This window comes from Epinephelus moara, chromosome 4, assembly GCF_006386435.1.
Source record: "Epinephelus moara isolate mb chromosome 4, YSFRI_EMoa_1.0, whole genome shotgun sequence".
NCBI lineage: Eukaryota > Metazoa > Chordata > Actinopteri > Perciformes > Serranidae > Epinephelus > Epinephelus moara.
In genome coordinates this window covers 36,386,196-36,410,580 of record NC_065509.1, presented here as the reverse complement: position 1 = coordinate 36,410,580, position 24,385 = coordinate 36,386,196, and the positions used below count along the sequence as shown (strand labels likewise).

The following is a 24,385-nucleotide window of genomic DNA, read 5'->3' as shown; positions in this document are numbered from 1 at the left end:
CAGTGGCTGCAGCTGACAGGGACAGTTAGCAAAGCTAACATCAGGACGTCATCTGTTAAAAGCCTCCCGTTGTCGGATACGACATGAAACTACTCCAGTTAGCTCAATCATGTTGTAACTCAGACATCCGCTGGAAAAAATATTTTTTTTCACGATGAGACGGCGTTTTGGGTGGAGCGGTCGCTATGGACGCGGAGCTTGCTGTTTCTGTAGGTACATATTTCCTGGGGACACCTGCACTTCTCGGCCACGCTCCCTCCATTGTGATTGGCTAAAGCGCAGCATCGTTCAAACTCAAAGCCCCGCCCTCCCCCCCTCTGTAGTCGTCTTTCACACAGGGCTGCCGACAGATTCTACAATGTAAATTGCAGAATCTGTCTTGAGAGATTAGATATCAACTGACATAACTCAGGTAGTGGTACCAGTGAGTATTGAAACTTGTCCAGTCAGACGATAACATCAATCAGTTTTTTGTACCCAGGTTTTTTTTTAAAAAAAACAGGGGTTACTATTTGTATGGGTTTGTTCGCAGCTAATCACCGTAATATGGCAATACCGTATGGTCACACAGATACCAAGTATTGATTTTTTTTTTATTATGTAAATTGTTATTATGACAAATACAAATTAAACGCTTAGTAACCCTCTTGAATGATATAATTAGTTGCTTTTTCAGTTTACTAGATACATTTTGGTGCAAAAGATATGACTGAAGTCAGACGAACAGACTAACTACTGTATTAAAAAAAACAGTTGATGTTGACAAAGTTTTACTTTGGGGACACAATTTACAGTCGAAAAAAGATAATAAATCACAATACCTTGCAGTATATTTTATCACATCAGCATGTTGCAACGCATTTCAAATCACAGTAATATTGGATCGTGACTTATGTATTGGGATCGTATCGTATCGTATCGTATCGTATCGTATCGTATCGTGGGGCCTCTGGTGAAAAACGAGCAACTAACACATGACAATCTAAAGTACTAAGCTATAAACAGGGAGAAAAGTATAGAAATGTGGCTAAAATGAAAACAAAATAAAGTCTTACTTGAGCAGGGAAGAGATGGGATCTGAATTACATTTAGCTTCAGATAGCACATTATTCATTATGGCCAATACTGTATTCCACTGTCATAAAAAATCATTTCTCATAAGGCGTATGCTCACCTCTGTCTCTGCACTGCAGCTATTTAATACCCCGACAGGCTGCTCTTCACCAGCTTAGACTACTCTTGAGTATTTATGATTCACAGGAGATTTGACAAATAGGTTTTATTCTTAACTTTGCAAGAAGAAGTAGAATTTAAAACATTTTTACTTTGAACCAAAACAGAGAATGTTGACTTCTTGTTGGAAACGATCAGCCCCCTGCCTCTTCATGCAGTGTATTCATGGTATTATATTTGTATGAACATAATATCACCATAACACTCCATATAATACAAAAAAAAATAATGACTTGCTAAGATGGCTTTTTTACTGCAGCGTGATCTTATTAAGGTGGCACACATTCGCTCTTTGCCAGATGGATTCATCACACCGGCACACCGGCAGTGGGCTCATTAGCTTTGGGGGCTTCTCTCTGTGCCACAGCTGAAAAACTTACTCTTCAGTTTGCTCTCTTTTCAGCACCATTTTCTTTGTGTTTACGGACTCAACGACCACAACACAGCATGAAATAATCATGTTTCAGTTAGCCCTACATAAGTTCACTTCATCGATAGGTGTTGGTTTAATTACATGTTTTGTGCTTTGAAGAGGCCACCTGAGAATCGAAGAGCATCATTGAAGTGCAACATGTTTTGTATATTGGTGGACGTGCAACAACCATCATTCTGGCCTTTTCAGTGACAGTGACGTTTAAACTGAGCAGCAGAAGTTATTTTGATTGACTGTGTGTCTGCAGCACTATATTTCCATGTTTCTGTTTTGAAAGCAGCTAACACTGTGTAATTTCTATGCTAATCAATTATAGCCTGAGACCATTTCCATCAGATCACTTTCCTCTGATTGGAAAAATGACACGAACCAGAAAACGATTTTTCTTAACTGTGAATTTTAACAGTTATTTTCCTCATTTGTTTTCTGTGGCACCAAATGGCTTCAACTTCTGACTGAGATTGATGGACATTGCTCTACAGTGTGCCTTTTTGGACAGTTGTGATATTTTTCATTTGCTTAGCTATGAAACATGTTTATCGTCTCATCTGCACGCTGCAGGCTCATTTCATTCACATTGAAACTGTTCATTTCCAGCTTCCACCTTCAAACATCACTGCTGCACTGTTGGAACAAAACCACTGATACTTTCTGTCAGCCGTTAACACTTTTTCCTCTCTTTTTCTCTCTGGTAGGACTTTGGGGATGATGGCTCACTGTACATCACCAAGGTGACCACGACCCACATGGGCAACTACACCTGTCATGCTGATGGCTACGAGAAACTTTTTCAGATTCACACTCTTCAAGTGAATGGTAAGAGGCTGCCACAAAGACATGATACATGTTTTTATTCAAATTATGTCATTACTGACAAGAGCGTAGGTTTCATTTCAAAAAGGAGGAGGGAGACAAATGAAAAGGGGAGTTTGCAGTTCTCGGTCCTCCCTCTAGGAAAGATTGAGCATCAGACTCTTAATTTCTTGTATTCTAGTGAATTTTTCTTAATCAGTTCATGGTGGAAATGTCTTTTTTTCCTTAAAAATAAAAGTCCTCTGCTGGTTCCATGCTTTTATTTGGGTGGAGGGGGGGACAAATTCGCATGTTTGAATATTGAGGGGGACATTTCCCCTGCTTCCCCCAAAAAATCTACACCTATGATTACTGTAGTAGATGCCTAAACATCAGCTCGTAAGTCTCCTCCCACAAGTACAACTGGAGTCAAGTACTTTTTTTAATGCCACAGCATACATACTGTATGTGCTCTGTTCTCCTTTGAGAAAAAAAATAGACAGAAAAATGATAATATTGTATTTATTGGTTTCATGATAGAGGTCCCAAGTTTTGCATCGATCCAACAGAACGTTGTTCGGTATCTGTCCAAGTAGATGGAGACCTTATTTCAACACAGCCAATCAAATCAGAAAGCAGAAATGTTGGCGCTTGAAAGTTGAGCAGTTTCAGTGATGGTTGGAGTTTGTTTGGCCTGTTTAACAGCTTGATGTGGGATGTTAGCCGTTGCTGCTGTGTTAGCTTGTGCTAACCAGGCAGAGACAGCAGAAGGAAAGTGGCTAAAGGAGACGGTCTTTCAGCACTGGGTTGAATGAGGGCTAGCTCAACAGCTAAATTCTAATTCTGAGGGAGACATTGAATGCTCATAATAATAGGCTCCAGTCTGAGATAGCATCACAACTGTTTATGCAGTTTTCACTTGCCCCCTCATTTTCATTGACAAAAGAAGCCTAAAAATGTCACAACGTGCATTGCAGTTTTGTAGAAAGGCCGCCGTGAAATCAGGTATCTCAGGCAGCAACAATCCCAAAAAAGCAAGCGAAATCCTGGAGAGACTGTCAAATAGGAAGACCACATTTTCACACTGAGTTAGAAAGTAGCTACACAACACATGAGCCACAGACTCTGAACAACAAACCACATTAGCTTTCCTGCTAAAGTCACTTTCTTATCTGACTTACAAACACGATCATACGCGTTGTCCATCATGTCAGCTTGTTGAATGAACAAAAAGTGTTCTGCTAATGTCAGTTTGCAGGATAGATAACTAATGAGCTGCTCAGCTGCAGCACATTAATAGAAACATACCTGCAAATGCCACTTCAGCCCAGTAAGATGCTGCTGTGGTCCTAATTCTTCAGTATCACTAACAACACGCTGTCTGCCCATGACATGTAGACAGGTTAGTTTACTTTGTCTCTCGTTCCCAACGGTGTAACACTGCCAGACTAGCTGCTATCAGTCAGACAAGACACCGACACGCTCCTCCAGCCAAGATGAGAAAGAACATCTCTGATTTCCCTGAAGACCTTTTTTCTTTCTTTTAATAATTAACACTGTGAGCGATACTTTAAAAACACGTTTACATTGTTCTTTTCTTTCTTGAGGTAAGTGTTGGTGTATTTTGGGGTCTATCAGCCACTATATGGCTGTCAGATGGAAGATTTAGATTCCAGCTCAACATAAAGACAGATAGATTTGCTCTTATTGTACAGATTTACTGACTTGTGTTGTGCTGGCAAAGCGATTATAATAGTCTGTTGTCATTGGTCAGAGGGATTTGTTCCAACAGCTTTTATCTGTGAGCAAAATCTTCAAATCTTTAAGTCAGACAGAGTGATGTACACTGTGACATCTTTTTCTTTGGATTTTCTCTTGAAGTTTGAGTTTTAGCACTCTCTTTTTTGTCTAATGGCTCAAGCACTGCACCAGCTTCAGCTTCTGTTTGTTTTAATTTATGCTAGTTGTTGGTGATTCTGGTCTTGTACTACCTGTACACCAGTCCTTTTTTTAACAGAAAAAGCTCCTGACTGTATGTTCACAAACATGAATACGGCAAATTAGAGTCAGTAGAAGAGTGGAAATCCACTTTTAGTAAAATAAATTGGGTTATTGCTTTAAGTATTTATTCCTGGGATACAAAGGTCCTTTCCAAAAGAGTCCCTCCCCAGCAGTACTTCAAAACAGAGTGTTTCTGTGAATAGCTGTGGATGGCTCTCCTTATTAATGGAGACACTACAAAAAAAAATGGGTACACTGAGTGACACCATGCTGCTCTCATGAAGCTGTCATGTGCTGTTCTGGTATTTTTTTAATGTTTCCTATAAAAACACAATATCCACAACACAATTTTACTGCTTTAAAATCAAATGCATTATAACAGGACAGAAATGTTTGGCAGGTAGCTTGACAGAACTCATTTGTGTGACATCTTACTGCTTACTGTACTTCTGTTAAGGGGTAGTGAAGTATTGTGAATGAGTGTATGAGCACTCTAGTCTCTGGCAGTAGGACATGCACCTGGATCAACATCCCATCGCGTTCCAGGACCAACATTGCAATCAACCAATCACAGCCCTCTGACATCATCAGTGTGCTGCTCCTGCGCTTCTGTCAAAACTTCTTTGTGCTTCTTCAGAGCTAAGCTAATTTTCCAATGTTGAAGTTAATACAATTTAACAAAACCCTCAGTAATTCTGAATAAAAAACTTGTAAGCCACTGCAGGTTTAGACTATTTTGGCTATGCTAATGAATTAACTTGACAATAGACCTCAATATTAGCGAGTTTATAGTATGCTATGCTAACAAGTAAGCTTGCCAAACTATTATGCAGGTAGAGATGATAACAATGGTTCTTGATTAACAAACAAATTATCCAGGGTCAGCATGGCAGTGATGGTCGACATTCAACAGGAGCACTGCAGTCTTGCAAAAAAATAGTTTTGAATAGGCTATTAAAAAGGAGGGAAATGTGTCTTTAGCAGATCTTTGCAACTGCAAAATGACATTACCCTTACCCTGAACAATATTTTATTCTACTGGCAAGCTTACTTGCTAGCATAGAGAGCCTAGTCAGCAAGCTAACTCGCTAATATCCTAGTCTGTTGGCAAGCTTACTTGTTACTTGTTAGTCAGCAAGCTAACTCGCTAATATTCTAACAAGCCTAGTTAGCAAGCTAACTTGCTGACCCTGCAGTTGCTTGTAAGGTTTTTGTTTAGGGTTACTGTGCACTGTGTTTAATTGTTTTAACGTGAATTTAGAAAACTAGCTTAGCTCTGAAGAAGCAAATAGGATGATTGCAATGTTGGTCCTGGAATGCAATGTGGGACGTTGATCCAGGAGCATGTCCTACTTGGCAAAATCACATTGTGCCTAGTCTCCTGGCACACGTAGTACTGCTAAAATAGTTTGTCATTAGCTTTTGGGAATTAAATTACCACTGACCTTTTGGCTGTACCAGCTACAAATAGGTCACAACTTACTCTTCATTAAAAAGGATGTATAGACTGTAACACTTTCAGGTCCGGAGTAATTGCATCCCTGGTACCTACAGGAGGGGAGAAAAACAAGTACCATTATATTTTCAGAATTTTGGCATCAACTTGATGCTGATGTATCGGTTCTGGTGGCATCCCTATAGGCGTGTAATTGAAGTCAGCCTTGATACCCATTGTCTGTGAAGAGTTTTATATTCCACTTCCTGCTAATTGGTTTGGGCCAGTCTTCAGTGTGGTGAACCTGCCATGTGAATGTTGAATCAGAGCGAACAGAGAGGGCAAAGGTGTAGTAGCTGGATTGAGTTTGCGCAAATGAGCCTGTTTTCTGGTCCTAATGAGTTGAATGTGAATAAACCACAATGTGGCTAAGTAGAAAGCTCCACGTCTTTATTACATTTGACAGACAGTTAGTTCATTATCATTCCTCTAAAAGATCACTCCAAGGTTAATTGCAATGATCTACAGGTCTTATTATACCAAGTATTGTGTTTACGGAAACAGAGCGAATCTCATGAGACCCGTGACTTTTGGTCGTAATTGATACTGAAACTTTCAGATGACCTTTTTTTTTTAACTGCAGACTATGAATTTCACATTCACAGTCGGGGTGAAGTCTCCAAGGAGCAGCTTATCACCCTGTCATGAAATTTCTAAAACTCAATTAAGAAACTGCAAAACGAGTAATTCTGAGAAACTGGATTCAGAGTGCTGTCCATCACTCTGAGGCCACATGAGAATGACAAGATATATACTATTTGAAGTTTTATTCAGAGGAGCTGATGAAATTTAGACTGGAGGTACTTTTAGAGAAACTTTTGATTTCCCTGTGAAGCAGAAAGGTCTCTACTGTAAGCTTGTGCAGAGGATCATTCAGCAGTTTTGGGCTTTAATCCCTACTTTCCCCACTTACACACACACACACACACGCACTGACTCATCAAAATGTCCCCCGTGGATTTTACACTTGCACTCTGTGCATTGTCCGAGTGCTTTTATTGACAGTCAGCTTGTTTGTGCTGTCTGCCTTATGCTGATGAACACACTGTAGTGCTTTCTTCGTTGTACACTATTATCTTCGAGATGTTCATTTTGTTGAGATTATTTGTTATCTTCAGTGTGCTATGTCGGCTCCTTTTTCTTTAATCTATAGCCCTTTGTTGCAGTGACCCCGCTTTACCCACAGGGATCAATAAAGTTGCATCTAATTTGTACTGTGGCTGCAAAGTTTGTCCACTCTCCCAGCCACTTTAGCAGAACACAAATCGTTGTTTGGGCTAAATTAATGAAAGTCTTGCTTGAATCGTCAAACACGCCGACCTCTTCTGCTGTGGGAAAAATAAATTTAGTTTTCCACTCGGGGAAGCTGCATTCATTTTGAAAAAGATAATTTGAAATCTAAGTATTTCTGATGGGTAAAATGAAACAATGTGGGTCCTAATGTTGTTTTACTTCTGCCTGGCAGCATCATCTTTCAAAAGGTGGCTCCCGCTGTTTGCAGATATTAATGATACATAACACATGCAATACTGATGCAGTGTACATACCCAGTTGTTTATCAGTGTCATTCATTATTGCCCTCTCACTGTTTTTTGTTTGTTTGTTTTTTGAGAATGAGTTAGTTATACCCTCTGAGAATTAGCACCTCATATTGCTGGGGGTTTTGTGCCCCTGCAACCCTGGCAGTCATGTTTTTGGGGTTAACAACTCCTGGAGGGACTCAGAACTGACGCACCTGGTGGCCAAGCCGATCACAGTGACATTACACTCACACTAACAATCACTTCCAGGTAGACAACTGGCACTTGATTGAGTTGCAGAGATAAATGAAATCAGCAAACTTGCTTATTTGTGCTGTCATTTTCAGCCGTATCTGTAACTTTTAAAGATTCAAAGTTAACTGAGATGTGCCGACCTATCTGTTGTTTCTGCTAATTTTATGTAGTGTTGCTTTGATAGCATCTTTAATAAACCAAATTTAGCAGCACAGAGGAAAAGCAACATACAGCTATGCACGGGGACCACAGCAATTCATATTTTAGCCACCTAAAAAAGGCTATCAGTTTCAAGTGTATGCTACATTTGAAATATTTTCACTGTTTAACCTTACACACTAACTGATCGAGGCAGCGGTAGATTAGCAACTCCTGTGTTTTGCGAAGTTTCCCTTTCCTGTTGGTAAGGGACTTGGTCTTGTATAGCGCTTTTCTAGTCCTCTGAGCACTCAAGGCTTCACAAACATTCACACGCGCTCACAGTATCTTGTTCAAGTATCTTGTTAAGGGTACTTTGACATGCAGACTGAAGGGGACGTGGATCGAACCGCTAAGTGGACAATCTGCTCTGTCTCCTACAGCCGCCTGAGGGCTGTCTTGACGGCGAGGCAAAGCAGTTAAAATCTTTTAAATATGATGTAAACTTAAAGTGACTTTATTTGGGTGGCGCCTTTTCTAGGTTGCTAACAACTGACTAATTTAGGCAGCGTTTGCTCAGCACTGTTTCATTTTTTGTATGTGAAGATCAGGTTTTCTACCCAGAAGTTATAAACAAAGATTGTGATTCAGTTTATACCCATGGGGCCTTGTTACCTTGTTACCAGTATGTAGCAGGTAAAGGATGTTGTGTGCTGATGGTTCACTGCAAAAACTGGCTGCTGGGACCTGGGATGTCATATCTCCAGTGGGAAGCAGTAGCTAGAGTGAGGCCACAGCAAGGAGATATACAGTGGTTGAGGTCACCTCAACACGCAGCAGCAGCTCTGGAACCAGAGCCTTTGGTCAGGGCTGGACTGTTGCTTTTTCCAGAGTTGCTGAACTGTTTTGTAAATACTCAGCGACAGGGTTTTCCATATGTGACTGCATTTTGCATGAGAGAAAGGCTCTGACTGTTGACAGTGTACTGACTTTGAATGCCAGATTGTATTTCTAGAGAGTATGTGCAACCTGGGGACATGAGCTTTTTGTCAGCAGGGTGTGGATAACAGTTAAGAAACAGGTAGAGCAGTGATTAAGAGGAACTCGAACTGCAACAATTTGTTTATTTATCAATTAGTCTATTAATTGATTAGTCAGTCAACAGAAAATAATCCCTTTTAGCTTTATGTGACAGTTAATGCAATATGTTAAGGTTTAAGACTCAGACAAAAAAAGCAAATTAAATACTGCATTACATTTACCTCGGAAGTCGGAGCTGGGAATGACGTGACACCTGAGTTGAGAATGTTTGAGTACTACAAGTCGGAAAACTAAGATGGTTGTTAGCAAGGCCAGTTCAAGCAAGTTAGCCACTGTTAACAATTCCAGTTAATAACAACACATTAGGCCGTATTTTGTGCATCACAGCAACATGTCCACAGATAGAAGTTGGATATTACTGTGTGTACTACTGTTTCAATTAGACAAAAATAAGACAGACGTGCTAAAAAACAATACATTACTGCAGCTTTGATTAGTGTTGATGTGCGGAGTAGCCATGTTGAACTATGAGGCTGGCGTTGGTGAGGTTGGTCTGACTCTCTGAATCGGAAATCCAACTTCAGGGGGCGTTCAAGTTGAAATTTCTGTCCGGGAACTTGGAATATCTGACTTCCCAGTGCAAGTAGAACAACATAAGGATCGTCTATTAGAATTTAAGATGTATGAAATTAATTCCACCAAGGCCAAATGGTCTATCTCACAGTGTTAATGAAAGTGAAAAATAATTAGTGTATCTGCCCCGTGATTCAAAACCGCTTCAAAATTTAATGGGTTTGTCCTTGGCCCATGTTACCCTCTTCCACTGAGTCTCATGAAAACTGGGGTCGTAGTTTTTCCGTAATCCTGCTGACAAACAAACCAAACCAAAACATCCCCTCCTTGGTGGAAGTAGTGGTTGCACACAGACGATGACACCTCCTTCGAGGTAAAAAAGACAGAGCATGCAAACACAGTACAGTGAAACTCCCTGGAGATCCATTATGCTTCTTAATTTCTGTCCCAGATTTTTTTTAGAACAGCTCCAGCAGTTTTTACTTTTGTTTTACCCTTGAAAAGTACTTCTTCACTGGATATGTGATGTACATGTAATGCATTGGATTCAGGCTCCGGATAAAACTGTTGCCTGAGCTGGATTACTCCCACATGTCCCTGGGCGGCATGAAGCGAAGGTGAGAGAGTAATCACAACTGAGAGAGGAGGCTTTCATCACGGTGTGAGCATATTTGTCATGGCGTGTGTGTCTGTGAACGTCAGTGTGTGTGTACAGCACGTCAGGGTGGTGTATGACTGAGTGTTTGTATATATGTGATAGAGAGGGCACAGCATCATGTGTGTTGTTTGGAGTGTGCGCTGTTCATGGTTACCTGGTCAGTTCTCACAGTGCAGCGGTTATGACCGCCGTGTTTTTCAGCAACAGCCCCAAGTTGAATTTGATTGAAGAGCTGTAACAGGTCTGCCAGCCTCAGCTGGAAATCTCCCAGTTGTGTGATGGTGAAGTGGTCTCCTGCCATGGTGTATGTGTGTTCTTTGCTCTCATGTGTTATATGTGTGTGTGTGTTTGCACGCCTGCTCATCTTCTAGAGCGCCATGGCCGACGGGAGCCTTGCTGAGTGATTGACGACTGGCTGGGGAGCTTTATGATGGAGCTGTCAGCCCTGCTGTGTCGCATTCTCCTGGCAGTGGCTCTCCTGACACTCTCAGAAACACATCAGAATGCGACTTCTCTCACATCTTGTCTGAATCCAGTTTTGAGTGGAAAAATCCCACCGACCGGCTCGCTCCTTTTCATTTTCATGACTGTCCGGGCAAAGGAAACGCTGATTTGCACGCAGGAATTGAGTTTACACATTCACATTGGTGGAGTGTGTAAGTGAGGTATTTTCAAAAAGGCAGAGAAGACCCTTTTCCTGTTTAGAGGGGGAAGAAGAGTTTCATGGCTCTCTGTAGCTAATAAGGCTGTTAGAGACCTGGTGAAAGATGCAGATTTACTGTGAGAGATGGAAGAACGTTTATTGATGTCTTCAAGCAGAAAACTGGATGCCACCAGCGTTTTAAATTGCCTTCAATACTTGAATCAATAATTCATGTTGTCCTTTAATTTCATTGAACATCAGTGTATAAGAGCGGAGTCACTTGAAGTCAGAGGCATATTTGTACTTTGTACTTTTTAATGTAAAACCATCCGCAGCAGCAGGTAGAGGTGAAGAGCTAATGAACATCAGGTGTGCCAGCTCATTACCCGCTCGCTACCGCAGGTCTGATGATGTCACAGGCATGAACTGTAAGACACAAAACCAATCAACACCTAAAGGTCCCAATGTCATGTGAAGCACCTCAGCTTTTTTAAAGCTTTTGAACATTTTTAAAGGCACAGTGAGACATTTTGCAGAATGAATCCTGTTAAGATTTCTCTTGGCAAACATATTTATATAAAATCAAAAATAATTTGGGGCATCAAGCGCTAACATATAAAGCTACACATCGGTGTGTTGGTCGTTGTAGCTAGCAGAGCAACATCACAGTAGAGAGAGGCTGTACTGGTGTCATTCATTTATTTTCCGTGACAGCTTATCCTGTTGGGGGTCACGGGGGTGCTGGAGCCTGTTCCAGCTGACATTGGCGAGAGGCGGGGTACACCCTGGACAGGTCGCCAGACTGTCATAAGGCTGACACATAGAGACAGACAACCATTCACACTCACATTCACACCTACAGGCAATTTAGAGTCACCAGTTAACCTGCATGTCTTTGGACTGTGGGAGGAAGCCGGAGTACCTGGAGGAAACCCACACTTGATAAGGGGAAAACATGTAAACTCCACACAGGAGGGCTCCCCCACCCTGGGTTCGAACCAGCACCGTGTACTGGTTACAGTCGGCAAAAACATTTCCAAGAGAAAAATGGTTGAGGTCTAACTTATTAATTTCTCCATCTTCCTCCTGATCTAACAACGTGGGTTAGGGAGGTGCCAGTGGAAGACAACTGTTTGATATGATTTGATTTATTGTTTTTGCACAATGAAACAAAGCAGCAGAAATCCAACAACAAAAGAAGAAGCAAGTTGTGCAGGTGAGATTTAATAAAACCCTAGAGGCTTATCGAAGGAATGTCACCTCAGTAAGCATTTCAAGCAAATACAAAAGCCATGTAAACAAACAAGGAAACATAGAATCAAAAGCAAACATAAAATAAGGAAGGTATTTCGTCAAACCGTGCCACTTTTGATTCATCAGATCTGAAGGATTCTGCCTCATTACTGAAGATATACGCGCTCTGACTTCAGTTTCACTGTAACTTTATCTTCCTGTGTTATATTTCTTATTTAACTTTCATCCATAAATGTAGCTCACGTCAAAAAAAAATTTTTTTTTTAAAAACCTTGCTATGTAGTGAGTTAATTACCGTCAGTGGCAAACTGTGCTTAGCGTAAAACAACAATTATCCCAATTCCCAATTGTTTAGAATTTAATTACATACATTTAATATAACTTTCATACATTTTAATGCAACATCTTAATTTGCATCCAAAACCTTCTGAGTGTTCTCTTTTTTTCAAACAATCCTCTAATTAAATACTTCTTTACTCTTTGCTCACCATATTTTCATTCTTTCATTCTACCTTTGGGGGGAATTTAATAATTTACAACACTTTATTGACCTCTATCAGTGACCACTTGGAAGTGCAATATCATTAATGGAGGTCTACAGCAGCGCAGGATGTACTTTCTCCCCCACGCTCACAGTCACAGAGGGAATTCACTGACATGAGCTTTTTCTCAAATAATGGGCCTTTAACTAAGGAATGACCTTTATTGAGCTCTATGGGCCGCCGGTGGGAATTTTGCACATTGATAGAACTCGGCTCCTCCTACACAAGTCTCCTACTCAGGCCCCCGTCCCCCACCTCCATCCCCCTGAGTAACAAACGGACAGCAGTCACATCTTTCCAGTAGAGATGGGTAAGCCAGATATTCAGAGTGGATACCTGACAGAAAAATCCATAAGAGCTAATACAATGCAAATGGTAGTGTCACAGCTTTTTCAGAATCTCTTCTCAGGCTTGAGATTGAAATGAGAAGTGACGAGCTCCATTCTTAAACAGTAGTTATGAGAGGTAGAGATACAGCACTCAGTGTGACCATAACATTTATTAAATTCACCAAAAAGAATAGTTTTAGTGTTCTTACACTGTTGAGACAATGCAACACCTCACAGCACAATCTTTTCTTTATCAATTAAGCACCACACCATTTACAGGATACATCTACAACAACCACCACAAGGTCAAGACTGAACATACTGTACAACCAACCTGGATGAGAAGTCATTTAATGTTGGTCTGAAAACGGTCAGTTTCCACAACAACCAAAAAATATGCTGATGTAGGAGTTGTCTTTGTAAGTCAACTCATAACAGCCTTTACAACTGTGTCAGTCTAATCCTCAGTGGTTAGTGGTCTGCCTGTGGTTTGTCAAGTGTTCTAACCTGGCACTGCAGACCAGTCTAGAACCTCTACGTTCATTTTCAGTTTCCAAAAGGAGTTATTAACGACTGTGGACCAAAATGCCCCCAGGCACAATTGTAATATCAGCCAGGGTGAAGAGTGGTAGGGTTTAGGATTAGATACTGTAATAATTCTGCATTTCTCTGGCATGGATCTGAGTCACTTAGGCGTCTGTGGCTCCGGAGGTAGAGCAGGTCGTTCTCTAAGCTGAAGATTTGTGGTTTGATCACTCCACAACAGCCTGTCACCTATAAGAGGACAACCTGGCAGAGGTTGAAGTAGGGACAGCATGTCTTTGCATGCTGAAGTATGAACAAGATACTGGGCAAGATATTGAACCCCAGATTACCTTGCCATTGGTGTGAATGTGTTTGAATGTTTAAGCTGGGTAGCAGGTAGCACTTTGCATGGTAGCCTCGACCACCAGTGTATGAATGCGTGTGGATGAATGTGACATGCATTGTAGAGCCCTTTGAGTGGTCAGAAGACTAGAGAGGCGCTATATAAGTGCAGGTCCATTTACCTTCGACCAGTGAGAGCAACAGAATGTGTGACATCGGGTCTGAGCGATGAACAAATGTAAATGGAATACAGCGTACAGAAATGAGCTGTGATGGTGTAGCATCAATACAGCTGGATGAACGTTTTTTCCATCAGAGTTTGACAAAAGTACTTGAACAGAAATGTTGCAGCCATCTTATTGTTTTCAATAATGCCTCAATGGTGCTCCTCTTCACAAAGATAGGTTTATGCTCACCTTAGAGTCCCTTGCGTGAGCCAAAAATGACATCATCACATATTTTGCATTAAGCGCTAAGACAAGTTGTCAGTCATGTTATTAAAAATCCCCCTTGTTAGATAAACTGTTGTGATTGGCCCGAAGTGGGCCTGGTCGGCTGGAAATCTGTTTGAACGGGTGGGGGATCAGACGCATCTGCCAGAGCAAATAAAACATGAGCTCACAGATTTGTCTGGTTCCCAGACAACAAGTGTTCCTCTAACCGTAGGAAACAACCACTATTAGACACAGCGACTATTTGAATCTCTGCAAAACTGTAAAAATGGTCTGGAACCAGGTTGACTACAGCATACGTGTATCATTCTGTTTACACATCTAACATTAATGTATTCCATATTCTTATGACTTTTTTAATAACACAGAATTACCTTGATTTACCCGATATGCTCAGGTTTTATAAATAATATTTTAACAATGTTTCTGTGCTTACCAACACAGTTGTGTGTGAGTAATTATGCCGTGCTGAACTCGTAGAAACCTCACTTGGATGTTTGAGGAAACTAGGCTGGGTTATTGAAGTTTTGGCAGGCGGCGTGTCCCTCCCAGCGCAGATGTTTGGTTGAATTAGGTCCATGAAACCTACAGAGGACTGAACTCTGCCTCAGCCAACCTCCATACACCCATTCACAGCACTGATTACACCTGCACTTAGCTACTCCGTAATTACACCTCTACACACACTGCACCTACTCTTTTACTGTAACCTGTCTGACTTCTGTAGTGGTGTTTTCAGCTCTGATTGCGGATCTTCAGCACAAAGTACCAACCAGTTCCATCATCTCACATCTCACAAGCAATTTACCCAAAAAGGGTGTAGGAGATGAGATGTAAGCTTGATCCATTTTCTATCAGTCTCTATAGCATCAGAAGTTATTTCTATACACTGTATTGGCCCGAACAAAAGACCATCACCATCACAGGATCACTGTCCTGTCTCCCCTTTCTTAACTCCTGTTCCCAGATAGATTTTAAAGGTGAAACAAAGATGAATGTTGGAAAGAGATACTATATTCGGCATCCTTTAAATCACACAGTATATAAATACAGAAATGAGCTATAATATTTTTAAATGGAGCTATTAAACATGACAAACTGTAGCCTAAAGGTATTTCTAATTCCATTTTACCATCTCAAAGCGAATGAGTATTAACTGGTGGATTAGTGTATCGGAACCCGCTGGGAAGCAGCTGGTTGAGTTACATCCAGATCATTTTAATGTTTTCCTTCACACTATTCATCCTCTTCTGCAGAGAAAAACTGTTGAATGAGTAATGACATTCACGTCTAGTCCTTGAATGGAAGATGAACCTACTTTCTTCTTTTTTTAAATGCAGTTTCCGGGGAAAACACTGTGTTAGAGACAGGTCAATAGAGCTTGTATCACCAAGCATACAGCAGAAAGAATGTATTTCTTCTGTATCACTTTTACATACACTGTGCTGTGTGTGAGCTTGTTGGAGTGAAGTGTCTGTCGCTGAAAAACTTACCAATTACTGGCGGCTGTGGCAGTAATACGTTTTTTTCATGAATCAAAAGTCTTGATCTGTTTTACTTTTGTTTCAACACACTAATTAACGCAACTCTGTGAGGTTGCCTGAGAGGTTTTATTAATGACGTGCTCAGGGGAATCTGGTCGATCTAGGCTTGTGCTATACGGCTGTTGATTAATTGGTTGTTGTGGTTATGGGCCAGGAACATAGGTACATGCCATGTGTGCCATGACCCCAAAATCGACCCTCAACCACTGCCACACAAACAAACAAATGTAAACCCTTGCTCTCCTTGTACAGAAGGAAGTCTCATCTGATCATAAAACTTAAACTGAAATACCACTCATGAATTGCAATAAATTTGCAATAGTGGGATTAAATAAGTTTATTCAGAGTGGAGCATATTTGCCTAACCTTGCCTTTATAATGAGTACATTTACATGCAGTCTAGAGACGGTATTGATGTTTGGGTATTATGTGTAGCACAGAGGAATCTGGTTATTTGTCTCTCTTTATACGTGAGTCTAAGAATCCAGATTTCTGATAGTCTGTGTTAGTTAAGGTTAAGTCAGGTTCAGACTACAAAAATTTTGGGCCGATTTATTCCTGATTCATCCTTCTTAACAGTCGGAAGAGAAATCCGGTCTGGGACCTTGATCGGTAACAGGGTTCAGCCCAGATTGTCTGTTAGGGTGTTTTCACACTTGGTCCTTTTCAGCCCTCTAAACGGACTCAGAGCGGTGACTTGGCATTTTTTGTGCGTGTGTGAACACTCCAAGAGAACTCAGACCACCTCGGGAGATGGTCTGAGTTCGGTTCACATAAAGTCCACTGTGTGGTTCACCTAAGCTGTGCCTTGTGAACACTATGCACTCCAGGTTTGATTTGCTCTTTGCCATTGTACTTAGCCCTCTAGATCACATGCTGTTGCACTGGGACGCTTGAAAAAAACAGACGAAACCATGTTGGCCTGTAGCGCTTGCAAGGACGCAGGGCAAGGAGTAGTTTGGTCCACAGAAGATACTGCATGTCTCCAGATGTGGAATGTAGAATACATCAAACAGCAACAGTCTACAGCACGCAGAAACGCTGAGATTTTCCTCCAATTTTAAGTTAATCTGAAAGCGAGGGGCTTCATAACTGCACTGCAGTGCCACGTCAAAGTAAAGACAAAGCTATGTCAGTATATATTATATATAGGCTATAGTGTGAACAAAAAGAGGACTCAGGCTCCATCAGAGCTGAAGTTGACCAGAAAGAGAACTGAGTCCTGAGTCAAATTAACTGATTATGTGAACACAAAAAGAACTGAGTGTCTTTTCTGTTGGTCCACTTTTTGGTCCACTTCAAGAGAACTGAGCTTGGCTTGTTTAAAAAGGACTAAATGTAAAAAAGCCCTTCATGTGAGGGGTTTGCAGATCAGGTTTTAAACCTCCCAAACTCCTCACAGGCTCATTGGGCCGCCCTGATAATTCCAAACATGGCAGGTACTAAAGAGTTAAAATCTGAATAGTTACAGTCAGTGTGAACCAGCTGCCAGTGTTGGTAAACTTTTCTAGCCCTTGAGGCGAACTTAAGCTAGCATACTACTGTTGACAGATACGAAAACTGACAGTTAAAATCTCACTTCCAGCTCTCACGGAAGAATCGAGAACCTGTTCCAAACATTTTCTCATCCAGACTCATTTTGGCTTCTGCTTTTGTTTTTTCTTACAACACAATATTGTTAACATTACAGCAAGTTGTCTCACGTGAGGTGGTGCATTCATGCTGCCTTTGACACAGTAATATTAATAATGTCCTGTAGTGTGTGATGCTCCATTGTGTTCAAGGCTCGTAGTGTGTGCATGTTTGAGATTAGAGGGATGAACATCATGTCCTCATGTGCCTGATGCAATCCGATTTCAAAATCAGTTAGGATTTCAAAACTCTTGTTGTCTGAGCCCAGCTTTAGTCTTTAACTCCTCCACATCCAGCAAATCTGTCATTTCTGCACTGATTGAGTTTCCTTAGCAGTCAAGGACAAACTCAGTTCTGGTTCTGGCTGCATGGACTCAGCTGGATTTATCCCCCATCATCAGTAATGGATGAAAAGAGGGTCAGTTAAAGTTCTCTTCTGTAAGGCATAAACTAATGATTATTTTCATTATCTATTAATATGCAGATTATTTTTTTGGATTCATTTTTTGCCTGTAAATTGTCAGAAAATTCATTTTTTGCCTGTAAATTGTCAGAAAATCATGAAAATGTCACAGTTCCCCAGAGTCCTCGTCTCACCAACAGTCCAAAACCCAAAGGTATAAACTCAACTGTCATTTAAGACAGAGGAGATCAGCCAATTCTCACATTTAAGAAGCTTGAACCATCAAATGTTTTGCATTTTTACTTGAAAAGTCACTCAAGTGATTAATCAATTATTAAAACAGTTGCCAGTTAATTTCCTAGGGGCCAACTAATCAACACAGCTATTTATTAATGCGTGCACTTATTTGATATCCTTTCATTCTCATCAGTTATAGTTATTATTAAAATATTTGACTATAATAATTGAGTGTTTGCTGACAGTAGAGTTTGTATATCTATACTATAACAGTTTTAGTTTTTATTGAATCTTCCTGTAATGATCAGTTATTTCCAGCATTTTTTAGTGCCTTGAAATTATTATTATTGTCATTAACAGACACTCAAGATTCTGATTTACCTTGAGGCAAGTGTTAAGATGGCATATCTAACATGGCTGGAAGATATTGCAGCCCATGCCTGTAGGAGATCATCTTCAGAGACCGACATAACATCTTTGAAGAGAGGGAAGAATACTTATCAGCTTTTTCCGACTGCTGAGACATTCACAGACGCTCATTGACGGTCAACAGTGGTGTGTCAGGACCTTAATCTGTTCATAGGAACAACTTCACCACTTTTTCCATGACACACCTCTGGGCAAACGTATTTTCTGTTTATAGAGAAATGGGGGCGTGGCAGTGTGCTGATTGCAAATAGCAGGCACGCGTCTGTCAGTTTAGAACGACTCTGATTCACTAACATATGCATGGTGGTAAGAGCAAAATTGTCTTGTGTGCACGTGTCATGAATCTGAGAGTAATTTTGTGTGTGCAGTTGTTTTATGCGCAGAGTAAGAACATTTCCACAGACGTATTAGTGAATGAGGCGTGTGTGCATTCAGGGAGACTAATGCACAGATGCAGCTATAGATTCAAACAACCTTAATTCACCGAGCAATTTCAACTAACAGGCCTTTCACAAAGTGATTTACAGTCAACACACACAGACTGATTAAAAGAGGGATAATAAAACCAGAGAAAGAACATGAGCTGTACAAACACACTAAGAAAGCCTTTGTGTGCTTGTATTGGCGTGTGTTAGGATATTAAGTGTGAGTAATAATCGTCACTCAAAAGATTGTACAAAATAATTGTCTCCGTGGGCATTACTCAGTCAACCTTGTTACTGTTGAGGGCCATCGGTGTAAAAGTAGCTCTGTGACTGTGATTGGTAAAGTAACCTGGGTGTCACAGGAGCTCTCGGTGGCCCACTCTGGCTGGCATGTTGGCAGTCAGGTTGAGCTCCAGAGCCCGGGAGTGCCGTGGTTACCAGATGGCCGTGGCAACAATCTTCAGTCATTTCACTCACCTGGCTGAGTAAAGACTTCCTCTAACCCAGTGCCCACAGGAAATGGTCTCTACAGCACGTCTGCCTTCTCTGCTTCTGCCAAGACTCTCGCTCCCATCCTCCGCTCATGTCTCTGAAGTCTGTTTCAGAAAGGAGGAAAAAAAAAAAAAAGAGGACACTGATTTGGGCCACAGAGGCTGTGAGGGATTGCTCAAAACAAGATGGCAAGATAGAAAAAAATTTGATGTCCCTACTTAAACCACTGCCAGGTTGTCGTCTTATATGTGACAGGCTGTTGTGGAATAACTCATGCTGCTTTTTTATGGTCGCTCTGTAAACAGTTCATTGTCACTGTCCAAGTTTCAGTCACCATTTCTGTGGGAGAGTCTCCTCCAGAGATACTACTATCCTTTTTGAAAGGCGTTATCATTGTTATGCTACTCAGAGGAGGCTTCTTCCTTTAAAGGATTATTCAAATTCATTCTTTTGATATTTTCCATGTTTTGTGGAGCAAGACTCGAACAATTTAGCCACAGGGTGTAGAGCAAAACTTGTGGCCCATTCTCAGCCACTGCATAAATGCATATTATTAATGTATTTGTGTGTTTTATTGATTTATGTTGATTTATGGTTCTTGGAAGTACAGTAGGGGAGTTTTTTTGTTTGTTTTCGCTCCAGGGTAGGGTAAAGAAGTGAAACTCCAGCGTGACAGTGGCACAATGTGCAGAAATGTGTGAAGTCAGCTCTTGGAACAGTTTGCAGAAGAGAGGGACGTTTAGTGTGTGCCTTTTCTTTCTTCACACATTTTGTTTTCTTCGCATCTATCCCCCCATTCCCTTCCCTGACAAAAGGTTACATAAAATCAATTGCTACCAAGCAAAATCAATAACGTCCGAACAGAGGTTCTCTCCCTTATTTATCTATCTTATTTGTTTGGCTTCACAGAGCACGTTAACCTTATCTAAAGGCATCCAGCAATGCTGAAAATACACTCAATCCTATTGATAGTGTATGCTAATGCCAAACCATAAGTTCAGCACTTGGCATCTTCTCTAAAACTTCTCATTCAATAAGGCTGCCTCACTCCTCAAGTGGTACCGATGTAAACAATGTTGTGGGATGCATTGCATTTATTCATCTTGTGTCTCTCTCTCTTCTTGTTCACCATATTCCAGTTCCTCCCGTCATTCGAGTGTACCCAGAGAGCCAAGCCAGGGAGCCAGGCGTCACTGCCAGCCTGCGCTGCCACGCCGAGGGCATCCCCAGCCCCCAGCTGGCCTGGCTGAAGAACGGCATGGACATCACAACCAAGCTGTCCAAACAACTCACCCTGCAAGGTACACAGAAGTCAAGAGTTTACTGCTCTCTGCCTTTACACTTATATATTTTTATTCCCACTACGGTTACAGCTATTATTATTTTACTACTGCTGTTACCAACACTTTTACTGCTACAGTTGCTCTGACAATTGATGCTCCTGCCACTAAAATAAATGTCACTATTATAGACATTTTATGACCCTGACTATCCCACAGTGTGATAGTAGTGATAGTAGTAGTGTAGATAGTGGGGCTGCTCGATTATGGCAGAAATCACATTCACAATTATTCTGGTCAACAGGATTATATAACATGATTACTTATTGACTTTGGAAAGATATGCTTTTATTGAACTTTGTGTGTTTTTAACTGTGAGGTTGTTTTTTTTTACTTTAAATATAACTAAACTGTAGGTGGCTCATTGGCCAAAAGTCTTAATGTAGCAGTTGAGCCACTCAAATACTGGCATATTGTCATTAACTGAAAATAGATAACACAGATGTCAGTATTGTAATGTAATGCTTCATCATAAGACCGACCTGTTGATAATTTCTGAACTGCAGCTTGCGCTCCTTTTTACAGGGCAGCCACAACAGACTGATAAGACACATGAATGCACACTGTAGCTGGGCTGAAGCCCTCGGACTGTACGCTTTAATTTGTTATTCTCTACAACGTGCAGTATATATGCATATATATAATTAATACTCTATAAGCATTAGTTATTATTAAGCACAGTCTGAATCTGCACTGTGAGGCTGCCTGAACGCTGTGGGGAGAGATGACTCACCTTTCAGTCTTTTTTGGTCTCCTCCTGCTAATTGACACATTTTGATGAAGCTGACGTAAAAGGATTGTTAGCAGCCATCCTGAGAGCTCCGCCTTGTAACACAATGAGAGCACAATAGGCTGTACCTGCAGTGGTCTTGATGGCATCGGGTTACTTTTTGAAATAGTCACAAAGAAGTGATCAAGTTGGCATCACTAAGCGCACCACTGTAAAGGAAAGAGGTGTGCTGGATTTAGAAAAGAACAGAATAGAAAGAACTTTATTCAACCCTGAAGGAAAATTCAACTGTCCAGCAGCTCATAAAAGACAAAAACAACATCCACACTTCCCATCATCAACAACAATACAGTGGTATTAGAATAGACATGAAATAAACGAAGTTAAAATAAGTGCATAGATAGAAATTAAATTAAAATAAAATTGCCCAGTCCATAGTCAAGTCCACTTGTGGCTAATGCGATGTGTGTGACTGGATTCAGGAGGTGCAGCTGCTCCTCTGTTGCTCCAGGAGGCTGTGGAGAGGATGTCTGCTATTGTCCATTATAGCTTTCAGTTTGTTCAATGTGCCTCTCTCCACCACAGCTCTTAGTGGGTCCAGTCTCCTGCCGAGCACTGAGCCAGCTTTTTTAACCAGCTTGTCCAAACGCTTGGTGTTTTTGTCCATCAAGCTTCCTCTCCAACACACTTTACACCAACACACTTTCTTGTCTTTATAACACAAGACAAAATCAGAGCATTATTGGGAAACAGAATGCGGCTCAGTAATGGTTTTATCTCGATTATCTTGTGTCCATAATTGTTTGATCACATATATTTCAGTAACAATAAAAGTATTTATGATACATTTGTCCTGCTGAGTTAACGTCTTCAGCAGTGAAAGATGCTGGCCTGTCAGCTGATTGGTCGGTTGAACTTGTGGTTAGATGGCATTGGATAATTTAGTTTAAAAATGTTGGCTTGAAACTGCAAAATAATTCAACTTCGGTCATTAAGAGATTCATAATATTGGTATCTTGATAAATTGGTGAAAGTATGAAATAATCTGAGGCAAAGTTTCTTGTATTTCTGTCAATTACCAGCAAAGCCAGATGCTTTTCCTTTGAGCTTGTACACAGAAACATTAAACCAGAAACCTTTCCCAGTGCTCACAGAAACACAGCATGTGCGCCACATTTTTACTTTGAACTCCCACCTTACTGAATTCTCCCTGAAACAAACCTCTCACCTTCCTTCCCAACATATTAGAGAACGGTTATGTAACAGGGTAATGGTAGCAGAGGATGGTAACATGGAAGTCTCCTTTTATCTCTTTCTGGAAGGCAAACTGTCTTTTTTTTTTGTCTGTTCTCTCTGTGTTGTTCCTCAAAGCTAATGGGAGCGAGGTGCACATCAGCAATGTGCACTTTGAGGACACCGGCGCCTATACCTGCATTGCCAAAAATGATGCTGGCGTAGACGAGGACATCTCTTCGCTATTTGTGGAGGACTCAGCGCGCAAAACTTGTATGTATAAGTCATGATGTTCGTCTGTTTTTATCCAGGGGATAATGGAGTCATGCAAATGGAGCTCTTAATAATTTATCCTGTCAGTTCTTAATAGTTTATATCCTGTGATGCAACGATAGAGCCTCTGCAAGGGAAGTAATGGTGATACTATCTATACTCTCTTCATCTCCTGGTTCGGAGGCAGGAACAATTGTTCATGCACCCCCTACATCCACTCAGGAAGACATTTTTGTCTCTCATATTTTATCTCCTCCATGCTGGGATTTTTATTAGTGCTGAAGTGATGAAACGTCGGTCAACAGAAAATAAATTGAATCTCAAAAATGCCAAACAATCACTGTCTCTGGCCTTGCAAATATGAAGACTTCCTGCCCCTCTCTGGTTTATGTTCTTGTAAAGGGGATACTATTTTTGTTTTTGGCTTTGTTTGTCGGACATGTGAAGACGTTACTTTGAGCTTTGAAATATTGTGATGGACATTTTCCACAACTTATTCCATAAACAATTAATAGCTCATTATGGCATATTAATCATGAATACAGTCCATCTGATGTTGTTTTTGTTTCTGTTTTTTGCTGTTTCATCACCACAAATGCAATTGTAGCCAGTATCTCACTATCACTATCCTCATTCATATTTTAAGAAGCTACAAAATATATTCAGCCACAAAATAAGCCTGAAAAGCTGCCAGTCAGAACAGAAGTACAGAGAGTTGTTGCATACAGATGATACACAGTCTCATCTAGTTGCATTGGTGTGAACCAGCAGGTTTTTAGAATGTTGCAGAATGGTGCATTGGAAGTAGTTGAATGTTTCAACTCGTCTCTTCGTGAATCTTTGGTCTGAACTGGGCTGAAAACCCAAAGGTAGTCAGGGTTCCCACAGCTCTGAAGGTCCTGGAAATGTAGACATTGTTTTGGCTATTGTTTAAAATATATTCAAGAAATACCTGAAATACCTAAAACATATCTAACGTTTCACAAAATATGTTCCTAGTATTACTAATTTCAAATCTAGCACGGCACTGCACGACGGCTGAAATGTCACTAGTATCATATAATATACCAACACCAGACCGGCAATGTGTCATCACCAAAGTCACGCCGACACGCTGTCACATCAGAGGAGAAACAAGTAAATGCAGATAACTGTTGCATAGCGGATAAACAGAGGCTTTCACACTGAGATTTGAAGCACATAAGATGCATGAATATTTACTGTCAGTGTGATGAATGGCTAAAAGATTCTAGTGATAGTCAAGCTGTTAGCTTGAGTGGTAGCTGCTGTAATGTAGTCATACAGTACAGCAGCATCAGACTGTCACCTCCAACTGAATCACAGCCTGAATCAAACAGTCGGTGATTAAACAGGTTGGTCATTTACAGACATTACTTAGACCAGCGATACACTATCGTGAT

The 24,385-nt window shown here is 40.8% G+C and overlaps 1 protein-coding gene across 1 annotated transcript in view; it reads left to right on the top strand.

Moving 5' to 3' along the window:
* The window catches only part of fstl5 (follistatin-like 5), a 253,793-nt gene that overhangs the window by 177,644 nt on the left and 51,764 nt on the right, over nucleotides 1-24,385 (top strand). The window contains exons 8-10 of the mRNA XM_050042857.1: nucleotides 2,362-2,482; nucleotides 20,528-20,689; nucleotides 22,830-22,964. Coding sequence (XP_049898814.1) covers nucleotides 2,362-2,482; nucleotides 20,528-20,689; nucleotides 22,830-22,964 — 418 coding nt within the window. The remainder of the gene's footprint in view (nucleotides 1-2,361; nucleotides 2,483-20,527; nucleotides 20,690-22,829; nucleotides 22,965-24,385) is intronic.